Here is an 11977-nt window from a genome sequence, read left to right as displayed (position 1 = left end):
AAAAACTAAAAACTAAAAACTAAAAACTAAAAACTAAAAACTAAAAACTAAAAACTAAAAACTAAAAACTAAAAACTAAAAACTAAAAACTAAAAACTAAAAACTAAAAACTAAAAACTAAAAACTAAAAACTAAAAACTAAAAACTAAAAACTAAAAACTACAAACTAAAAACTAAAAACTAAAAACTAAAAACTAAAAACTAAAAACTAAAAACTAAAAACTAAAAACTAAAAACTAAAAACTAAAAACTAAAAACTAAAAACTAAAAACTAAAAACTAAAACTAAAAACTAAAAACTAAAAACTAAAAACTAAAAACTAAAAACTAAAAACTAAAAACTAAAAACTAAAAACTAAAAACTAAAAACTAAAAACTAAAAACTAAAAACTAAAAACTGAAAACTAAAAACTAAAAACTAAAAACTAAAAACTAAAAACTAAAAACTAAAAACTAAAAACTAAAAACTAAAAACTAAAAACTAAAAACTAAAAACTAAAAACTAAAAACTAAAAACTAAAAACTAAAAACTAAAAACTAAAAACTAAAAACTAAAAACTAAAAACTAAAAACTAAAAACTAAAAACTAAAAACTAAAAACTAAAAACTAAAAACTAAAAACTAAAAACTAAAAACTAAAAACTAAAAACTAAAAACTAAAAACTAAAAACTAAAAACTAAAAACTAAAAACTAAAAACTAAAAACTAAAAACTAAAAACTAAAAACTAAAAACTAAAAACTAAAAACTAAAAACTAAAAACTAAAAACTGAAAACTAAAAACTAAAAACTAAAAACTAAAAACTAAAAACTAAAAACTAAAAACTAAAAACTAAAAACTAAAAACTAAAAACTAAAAACTAAAAACTGAAAACTAAAAACTAAAAACTAAAAACTAAAAACTAAAAACTAAAAACTAAAAACTAAAAACTAAAAACTAAAAACTAAAAACTAAAAACTAAAAACTAAAAACTAAAAACTAAAAACTAAAAACTAAAAACTAAAAACTAAAAACTAAAAACTAAAAACTAAAAACTAAAAACTAAAAACTAAAAACTAAAAACTAAAAACTAAAAACTAAAAACTAAAAACTAAAAACTAAAAACTAAAAACTAAAAACTAAAAACTAAAAACTAAAAACTAAAAACTAAAAACTAAAAACTAAAAACTAAAAACTAAAAACTAAAAACTAAAAACTAAAAACTAAAAACTAAAAACTAAAAACTAAAAACTAAAAACTAAAAACTAAAAACTAAAAACTAAAAACTAAAAACTAAAAACTAAAAACTAAAACTAAAAACTAAAAACTAAAAACTAAAAACTAAAAACTAAAAACTAAAAACTAAAAACTAAAAACTAAAAACTAAAAACTAAAAACTAAAAACTAAAAACTAAAAACTAAAAACTAAAAACTAAAAACTAAAAACTAAAAACTAAAAACTAAAAACTAAAAACTAAAAACTAAAAACTAAAAACTAAAAACTAAAAACTAAAAACTAAAAACTAAAAACTAAAAACTAAAAACTAAAAACTAAAAACTAAAAACTAAAACTAAAAATTAAAAATAGATTTTGGTTATTTTTGGTTCAGAAAAGTAATCCGTTTTGTTGTTCGAGAATGACAGGAAAAGTAGGTAGCTTCAACACAAAATTGTGAAAAACGTATTTTTTCAAAAAAAATCCAAAATTTGTATAGTAGTCTAATCAACTGAAAACAAAAATGAATTTGAAACGCATTTTCATGTGTTGATTTTATTTTTGAATTTGGATTTTTGTGAAATTTCTATGTAGGGGAGAGTGGGGAGACTTGATCCCCGGGGACACTTGATCCCAAGCCTGTATCTCGTCAGCGTGTGGGTAAAACAATTAACTTTGTTCTAGAAAGTTGTGCGAAATTGAGTAAAACTTATTGTAGAAAACAAAAAAAAATAAAAAAAGTTTAGATTGAGTGACATACATTTTTCTAAAAAGTGCTGCAAAAAACTTCCAAGAGATCTTTTTTCTTTGTTTTGATAAGTATAGAAAACACTCAAAAATTATTCAAAAAAATATTGTTTATACATGAATTGTTTCATAAACATATCAACTCCAAAACCCTTACGCATTTGACGTTAAATTTGTCGTCATACTATTTTTATAATCAATTGTTTAAAAAAGTGCGTATAGGGAGACTTGATCCCTGCATTTTTACAGTCACTAGAATCAGCCTCAAGATTAAATAATTGGATTGGATTTTTGTACATAGTTTCCTTTAGTATAGTTTTACATAACTTATTGCAGTTTGAACCATTTTTCAAAAGTTTTGTAAACAAAAATTACCAGCTTTTGTAAACATGCCCAATTTTTCTCTAAGAAAGAAAATTTTAAGTTTTTAAATATTTGACATACTAAGCTTGTTGTATTTTGAACACAAACATACATGAACGTACATGTTTAATGTGAAATTGCTGTAACTTATAGAAAATTTAAAGTTTTGATGAATAAGAAACATTTTGCTTACGATTTCTTCAAAATGTTGGAAGGGGGATCAAATTACCCCCAACATTTTGAAAATGCCGGTTTAAAATATTTTTTTAAAACGCTTGGCATGATTCGAAGAGTTTATCTGATGAAATACCCTAATCAGCCAAACATAGTTGAATGTTAAAGCTTTCAATTCATGCAAAAAGTTCATAGTTTTGTGAGAAATTGACAGAGTTATGTGCGATACAAAAAAAGGGGATCAAGTCTCCCCACTCTCCCCTACAGTACCGCAAAAAATATTGTTTTTATTCCAGAAAAAAAGTTTCTCAATACTTAGACACTTTAGAGACAAATATTAACATAACATCTGAAACAGTGCAAAATGCATAAACACAATTTTTAATTCAAGTGGCTTGTAGTTTCATTGTTGTATATCTTTCGTGAAAATAAATGATATGGTCTTCATGTTGTCATTTGTCATAATATTAAAATAGATTAAAAGTATAACCAATGGAAATGATTATGTGGCACATTTTTTCTCTGTTCCATCAACTTTTTAAACTGAACCAAAAAAAACTTCCATGAAACCTGACACCTCGCTGATGGCTAGTATCAAATTTCCACCCATTTTCCATTCCCTCTTCAAAAATCATGCTCGATGCTTTTATTTCTACCTCAAGTGGGGGCGGCATTTCCACAAAACAAAAAAAAAACTATTCCTCCTTTTTTGTTTTCCGTTGCCATCTTTTTTTCCAGTCGGTTCTTCCAAAAAGTTTATTTTTTTTTATCTTGTGTCCTGGTTTTCGGGACCACCCACACATCACCGACCGCCGACCTGTGCTGCCAGTCAATATTGACTCAGACCAAATTGAATTACTGCGTGATTATGACAAAAGATCCATTTCTTAAAGGGTGTTGGAGCTGCTTCATAGACGAGGATTCAAGATTTTTGCAAAATTAGTCTTTTCCATTTAAATAATGGTTGGAAAAATAGTACCTTTAAATAAATAAAATCCAGTTTTATGAATTTTCCTAATTAAATTGATTAATAAATTGAGCCAAATTTTAATAAGAAATTGATTCAATTGATCATTCTTTCGTAAAATTTGTCTTGCTTTCTATTCTATGGAGTCCACAAAACTTGGTCCTGGTGATGTCCCACCTTCCTTCACGACCTGCGTTTGGCCAAGTACCTGCTAATGGGTCCTGCCGGCCTACCATGTGAGATGAAGACCTATGGACCACGCTGACTAACCTGGCGGCGGCACAGGTCGTCTTTCATCTCGCGGCATTCCCGTCCGCCCATGGTGCACGCAGCCTCTTCACCTTAAGATCTCAAAGACGTCAAAGTATATTTCGAAGTTTGCTTTTATTTCGGAGGAAACTTCTCGTACTTTTTCTCTTTCTGTTATTTCTGGCCATTTGCGACGTGCGCGTTTTAAAGTGGTGCGTCGTATACCTGGGCGAAAAATGGAACCTTATGCTCGGTTTTTATTGATTTTCCCAACTTATTCAAAAATAAATATTTGTCACCGCAGAGGCAAAACAAAAAAAAAGAGTATATTTCGTGATAATACTCGCCTCGACGGGTTTGGGCCCGGGTCGTAGGAGTTGCCGCTGCCGCTCGGAGACGGTCCCAGGGCAAACAGATGCGTAAACACTTTATTAGAGGGCGAAAAGAACTGGCCGCACTGGCTGGCTGGCTGGGTGGCTGTGGAGATAAAAGGCGAAGGTTGCGAACCGACCATGGTGGCAATTATTGGGAAACTTTGAACACTTTATACTGAATTGATGCTTCTTTATTTCACCAATGGGTAACCTGATTTTTCTACCGAAATTCTGTAAATGAAAATTGCATTAAAAAAGGTCTATGTTGAAAATTGTGTGAGGGTTGTCCCCCAAAAAATGCAAATTTCCAGCATTTTAATGAAAAAAAAATTTGCGGTATTGAACATCGGAATTCCGCAAGAAATCAAAATATTTTTAAGAGAGCCAAAATATACTTAATATGATTACAAATGCAGGAAAATGCATTTGTTGTTGATTTCATTTGACCTTCTAACATTTGATAAAAAAAATGTTTTATGAAAAATCAAACTAGTTCTTCAATTTTTCGGGCCGATTTTTGTTTGTATTTATTAAGGACCTTTTAACTATGAGGGGACCGATTTTGAAAGAGGCTACATGAACTTTTAATTGTACGTTTAAATAAAAGTATAATAAAGTTGCTTTTTAATTCTTTAATACAGTCATTCCACATATTCGGAACACCCACAAATTTGGAACACTTTTGTGATAATTTGCCAATAGCATGCCAAATCTATCTTTTCTGCCGACACTTCAATTTTTAGGACCTTTACTAGGACATTCTTTTGCTGTTTTACTACCAAGAGTAGTTCTTTTTGAACAAAAAACTGAATTTCGAGACTTTTTTATTAGGAGCTGCAAAACACAGCCTCCCAATTGCCTGTTCCATAATTGTGGGATGATATTATGCCTCCCACAATTGTGGAACACCTGAATTTCTAGCAAAATGACGCAAAAGGGTCGTTGTGAGTTTGTAAACAAAGAGTGTATCCCTATCATGCCAGATATCAACATCCTTTAGCGTGAGCAGGACACACTCTTTGTTTACAAAGCCACTAAGGCCCTTTTGCAATGTTTTGCTAGATTTAACAGATATTTTCACAGACAAAGTTATCAGACCATACATAAAACATTACTAAGCATGAGTTTCATTGGTTGCAGTGTGAAGAATCAAAGTTTGTTTACATCCGTAAGAAAAAAGTGTTCCAAATTTGTGGATTTCAAGGGTCAATGTTTTTCTTTAAAAAAAATGATTTAAAACGTAAAAAAATACCGTCGGTCAATACATCAATCGAAAGATCACACGAAAAGCTTTCACATAAAGGTTAAAGGCTATGATTTTTTGAAAATTGGCCGATCTGTACAACTGCTGAAATGAACTCAAATGACAGCTGAAAAGTACTTTTCAGTACTGTTTTTTTGGCAATGAAAAGTCATTATATAATGTCAGGAACAGTATGCAGTTGCAAGATTGCATTTTTAAATCCATTTATTTTGACTTCCCCACTATTTTTTGAAATTTTGAAGTTTTGAAACAAATTGAGTTTCATACTCTTTTAAATAAAACGACATAAATATTCGAAATTGGGCCGAAAAATCAGGGGATAAAAAATATGTTTTCAAAAAACCTTAAAAAATGTTAAAGGAAACAAACATCTAATCAACTGAAAAAAAAAATTAAATCTTAATAATTAATAATTCAATTGATCAATAATTCACAAAAACAAAATCGAAAAATGGTTTTGATTAGTTTTTTATTTGGGATCTAACAATAACAATATTTAAAAAGTTTGGGTAAAATAGATAACACTCAATACACTTCAGACTTAAAGACGTTCAAAAATCAAATTATTCGCTCTACAGCATTGCCTTGGCGTTCTCGATTGCGAGATTCGTACTAGTTTCCATCCACCCCGGGATTCGAAACTGACGACCTTTGGGATTGTGAGTCCAACTGCCTGCCAGCGACTCCACCGAGGCAGGGGCAGGACCCAGGGAGACGACTCCTACACCTGGACTGAGCTATCGACCTAACCCGTTAGGTTATACCGGGGCCAACATTCACTTCCCCATTCGACGGAAGGCGTGGTCAGACAAATCTCGTCTCGAAAAATGCCACCGAGACCGTCTGGGATCGAACCCAAGCCGACTGGGTGAGAGGCAACCACGCTTACCCCTACACCACGGTCCCGGATGAAAACTTGCATAACGCATCATCTCCACTTTCATCCAACTAAATATTAAACAACAACACAAGAACCGGCAAGCTTAAAAAAACTGCAAAAGCGTTATGCACATCAAAGGAAAATCCCCGTCCGCCATCGCGTTCGCTGCTGCATCGAATTGCGCGAATTTTTCCACCGACTTTTTCTGATGATGGCCGCTTGCCTTTTTTCCTCCACCCACCCAGTCTTGTCTGTCGGCTAAACCCACTGTCAGACACTCCACTCTGCGCCTTCGCAAAAAAAAAAAAAAGAGAGAAGCCGCCGCCGAGCGGCCAAACGGCGAAAGTGTGTCAACATTTGTGCAAAATGCATTTCGCAAATATTTCATAATCACCATAAATGCATACCTCTTGAACGCGCTGTTTGCTTATTGATTTTGAAAAATATTACTGCACAAACAGCTCTGAGGAAAGAGGGTGAACGATGACGACGAGACTGTGTGAGGAAGGGGAAAAGTGGTTTTAAGTGTTTGCTTTATTTCGTTTCTTTTATCACAGATTTCATGGTTGCATTTCAGGTTTTGATTGAGACATTATAGCTTGAAATACACTATACCATTATTTTAATATAAAAAATGAGAGTTTTCAGCCATGAATTTTTACATCCTACAAAATATAGCATAAATATAGGCAAAAAAATGCACAACTACCTTTTTCCATACATAGTGGCGACATCTAACTTTTCTAAAATAACATCCTGAGCCATTTACGACTGGTTTGTGTTAAGGCTATGTGCAATGAAAGATTTCGCTGGAAATGTTTCGCCCTGATTCTGAGCTTGAGTAAAGATGGCAATACTGAAAAAGCTTTTGCGGCGCTTTGGGTTGGTGGGGTAAGGTAAATAATGTAATAATCGTTCCTTATTTTTTGCCGCACAAAAAAAAACTTTTCGTTCAATAAGATCTCTATGAGCAATTTTCTACGAAAACGGTCGTTTCTTTTTAATTTTGATTTTTTTTGTTTTAAAATCAGGCTGAAACTTTTTTGGAGCATTCGGTATACCCAAAGAAGCCATTTTGCATCATTAGTTTGTCCATATAATTTTCCATACCAATTTGGCAGCTGTCCATACAAAAATGATACATGAATAAATAAAACTTTGGAGATTTTCAATTTCGCTTGTGTCACGTAAACTAGATTTGCAAAAAAACACTGTTTTTTTATAATTTTTATTTTCTGATTTGTTTTGGGAATGCCAACTTTTCAGATATTTCCAGAACGGGCAAGAAATCTCGCATTCTAGTGATATTTTGATAAAGTGCACCGTTTTCAAGTTATAGCAATTTTCAGGTTTTTTTTAAATAGTCGCAGTTATTTTTTTTAATCAGTGCTCAAATTTGCCCAAACTAGAATTTTTTTTTTTTTGAAAAGCTGAGAAAATTCTCTATATTTTGCTTTATTGAACTTTGATGATACGATCCTAGTTGCTGAGATATTACCATGCAAAGAATTAAAAACAGGAAAATTGATGTTTTCTAAGTCTCACCCAAACAACCCATTATTTTCTAAAGTCGATATCTCATCAATCCGATTGTCAAAATATAAAAAAATCGTGAAATTTTCCGATCTTTCCGAAAACATTATATTTTCAAATGTTTAAATCAAGACTAGCATTTCAAAAGGGCGTAATATTGAATGTTTGGCCCTTTTTAAATGTATGATAATACATAACCAATAAAAATATCACAACCGTCGTCAACAGATTGATGAATTGTTAACATATTATTTCTGTCGAATAAGGATTTCCAGGCACAGTGAAAAAATATATAATTTAACCCAAAGATTTCGAGCTTCTTGTCACAGTGTCCTGAAGCAACAATTGTTACGTTCGTTTGATGGCTAGTTCCACTCTGAGTGTCGCACTCAGCGCTGTCAAAGTGTTTCTTTGAAGAAACTCGCACTAGTTCCGCACGGGATTCGCCGCCACTTTGGAACTGGAACTCAAGTGCCGCACTTTTTTCAGTTTCATGCGAGTTCCACGCACACTGGCAATAACGTTCGATTGCACCAAAACTGGCACCGACGAGTGCGGCACACAGCGCCACACTGGCTCTTCAAACGAACGTTACCAAATGATTGAGCACGAGCTGTCACAGCCCGGCGAAGCATGTAAGTAAAAAACAGCTAGAAGCAAGGCTAGAAGTCGCCTAACAAAAAACTTTTGCAAGCAAGAGATTGAAATCTGATGCAAACAAGTGTCCAGCTGTCATGTAAACATATATGAATACTTTGAATACTTTCATGTTTGTATGTATATGTATGTACTGCCCATGATCGCATAAATGTCCCATATGCATTTTCGTCACTTTTGAGTTATTGATGCAGTTTGGTTCAAAATCGTGTGCTCTTTCAAAAGAACCTATAACATCCAATACTTTGTTCTAGAAATCAGGATGAAATACAGTTTTTTCGTAAAAATTTAACACGTAGCCTTATGTGTGGGACAAACTTCAAATGCGTTTTTCTCAGCTTGCTGTTTTTGCATATGGGACATTTATGCGAACATGGGCAGTGTATACTTCCAATGCACATTAAATGTGTTAGTAAATTTCTTACTAGAAAGCCTATCGAGAAATTAAAAGTGCAACATGGAGTTAAACTTTCTGTCAAGCTGTTGTGAAGTATTCCATGACAGCTGCGAATGTTTCACTCCATGTTACCGGCTCACATCTCTCTTTTTAATTTCTCGATAGGCTCTCTACTTTCGGGCAGTATTACAAAAAGCTGGACAAAGGGCTGGACCCGAGGCTGGACCATTTTTTACAACCATAAAAAATTAAGATATTTTTTTTAAGTTAACTAAAACGAGAACCGCATTTTATTACTTAGTTGCTGTTTTGATATTTTTTTAAAACTATCGAGAAATTAGAAGTACAACATGGAGTTAAACTTAGAGAAATGTGAGCCGGTAACATGGACTGAAACTTTCGCAGCTGTCATGGTAAACTTCACAGAAGCTTGACAGAAAGTTTAACTCCATGTTGCACTTTTAATTTCTCGATACAACTAATATTTAAAATAAGAGGTTCGTAATTGTTCACCTCACCCTAAAACATGAGAATTCCATCCAACCTCTCGTTTTTTCACCATCCTTGATTTTCACCGTTCCGAAAACGTCAAAATCAGTTGTTTTCCGCCGGCAAACCAAAACAAAGTCACATAATCGTGCTGAATTTGTTGAAAATCAGTTATTTTTTATTAAAAGTTGTTAAATTACTAGTTCCTAGCTGCTTTCTAGCAAAAGTGCAACGTTATCCAAATGTTCAACATTCGATTGGTGCTAAATAGGTTGAATTTCGTTGAATTAGCTTCATGTTTTCTTGAAACCTTAACCCAACCTTTCTCCGTAGGTTAGCACCGGTGCATCGTTCCGTCACAAGTCCCACCCTCCAAAGGGTTCGATGCCTCCAGACAACTCCATGGCACTGCAAGCGTCGGAAAACGGCCGAAGAAAAGAAGGCCCCGCGGGTGATTGAGTTTTCCCACAAGAAAAAGAACCAACCTCAGGCGGCCACCGGAACCGTGGTGGACATTTGGCGGAACATGACCGTGGCCGAGTTGGCCCGGTCCTCCCAGCTGGATTTGGAGCACATTCAGGAGGTGATGCTGTACGTGAAGGGAGCTGGGAGTATTGAACCGGAGGCACGGTTGGAGGATCAGAAGATTGTGAAGGAGATTCTTCAAAAGTGTGGCCTCCGGATGAAAATCGTGGCCGCACCGAGCGCGGAGAAGCAACTGGAGGAAAAAGATAGGGATGTCGTTCCGAGAGGTCCTCCGCTGGAGGAGAACCTGCGAGAGCGACCGCCGGTGGTAACCGTCATGGGTCACGTGGACCACGGCAAGACAACGCTGCTGGATTCCTTGCGGGGAGCTTCGGTTGCGGCTAGCGAGGCCGGTGGAATAACCCAGCACATCGGTGCGTTCACGGTGGAGATGGACAATGGAGAGCGGGTCACATTCCTCGATACTCCGGGCCACGCGGCGTTCAGTGCGATGCGAGCGCGGGGGGCCAATCTGACGGACATTATCGTGCTGGTGGTGGCGGCGGACGATGGCGTGATGGAGCAAACGAAGGAAGTGCTGCAGCTGGCGCGGGAAGCAAACGTACCGATCATTGTGGCCATAAACAAGGTGGACAAACCAGGGTCGGACATGGACCGGGTGCGGCGGGAGCTGGCACAGCACGGGTTGGCGCTGGAAGGGTCCGGAGGGGACACCATTGCGGTGGGCGTTTCCGCCTTGCAGGGCACCGGTCTGGACGAGCTGACCGAGGCCGTGAGCACGCAGGCCACGCTGATGGGCCTTCGCGGCGAGTACGTCGGTCCGATGGAGGGCGTCGTGGTTGAGTCCAAGCAGGATTCGCGCCGGGGCAAACTCTCGACGGCGATCGTGACGCGTGGGACGCTCCGCAAGGGCAGTGTCCTCGTGAGTGGATTGGCCTGGGCAAAGGTTCGGGGACTGTTTGACCACGCGGGGCAACCAATTTCGGAGATTACTCCCGGGATGCCGGTGGAGATTCTGGGTTGGCGAGAGTTGCCCTCGGCTGGGGACGTTATTTTGGAGGTTGAGTCTGAGCGAGTTGCGCATTCGGTGATGAGGTGGCGCGAGGCGCAGGCCAAGGCCGACAAGGCGGAAGGCGACAAGGACGCGATCATGGCTAAGCGAATGGAGCACGATGAGAAGTATAAGGCGGAGAGGGAGCAGCAAAGGCTGGCCGGATTCTACAGAAGGAGGCATAAAGGTCCAAGGCCAAAGGAGTCCGCTCCGGACGATCCAACGCCAAAGGTCAACGTGATCATCAAGGGTGACGTCCACGGGTCGGTTGAGGCCATCCTGGACGTGCTAGACACGTACGACGATTCGGAACACTGTCGATTGAACGTGGTCCATTACGCCGTCGGAGACGTATCCCAAAGCGATTTGGAACTGGCCAAAATGTTCAACGCCGTTATCTACGCGTTCTCAGTTTCAATACCCGAAAAGGTAAAAGACGTAGCCATCAAACCGGTCAACATCATCTACCGGCTGGTGGACGACCTGAAGAAAGAAATCAACTCCAAACTGCCCCCGATCGACGTGGAAGAAACGGTCGGTGAAGCCAACATCCTCCAGCTGTTCGACATCAACGAAGGTCGCCGAAAGGTCACCGTACTGGGCTGCCGTTGCACCAAAGGTCTACTCAAGAAAGCGTCCCGCTTCAAGCTGGTTCGGAACGGGGAAACCGTAGCTGACGGGTTAACGCTGGAGTCGATGCGACATTTGAAGAACGAAGTCGATACGATCAAAAAGGACGTCGAGTGTGGGCTACGGTTGGACGACCAGGAAGTGGTGGTGAAGGCGGGAGACTCGTTGGTGTGCTACAAAATGGTGCAGGAACCGCAGGAAACGGAATGGGATCCGGGTTTTTGAGCGGGGAGTTGAAGGGTGATGTGGTACTTATTGTAAGTAGAGAAAAAAAATATTGTTGTTGACGATAAACCAAAACTGCTTAAAAACTTACCTAATTAAGCTCAAAATTGTTCATTTTCTTCAAAATATCACTGTCTACTTTAGTGTATCTCAACCGGTGCTTTATTTTATTTTATTTTTTAGAATGGCTTTGGATCAAAAGATTATCATTCTTAGACAAATTTAAAAAGTGATAGTAATTAAACAATGTTCAATTTATTTCATAACTTCAATGTTTAAACAAATAATAATTACAAA

At 36.6% G+C, this 11977-nt stretch overlaps 1 protein-coding gene across 1 annotated transcript; it reads left to right on the top strand.

The window, feature by feature from the left end:
* Positions 1–9391: 9391 nt before the first annotated feature.
* Positions 9392–11773, top strand: LOC120426162 (translation initiation factor IF-2, mitochondrial). The gene is made up of 2 exons (XM_039590880.2): positions 9392–9559; positions 9622–11773. The coding sequence occupies exons 1-2, from the start codon at positions 9531–9533 to the stop codon at positions 11678–11680; spliced, it is 2088 nt and encodes a 695-aa protein (XP_039446814.1). The 5' UTR covers positions 9392–9530; the 3' UTR covers positions 11681–11773.
* Positions 11774–11977: the final 204 nt, after the last annotated feature.

The sequence above is a fragment of the Culex pipiens genome, chromosome 1 (genome assembly GCF_016801865.2).
Source record: "Culex pipiens pallens isolate TS chromosome 1, TS_CPP_V2, whole genome shotgun sequence".
Taxonomy (NCBI): domain Eukaryota; kingdom Metazoa; phylum Arthropoda; class Insecta; order Diptera; family Culicidae; genus Culex; species Culex pipiens.
Note: the sequence above shows the minus strand (reverse complement) of the source record. Positions and strands in the feature narration are given on the sequence as shown.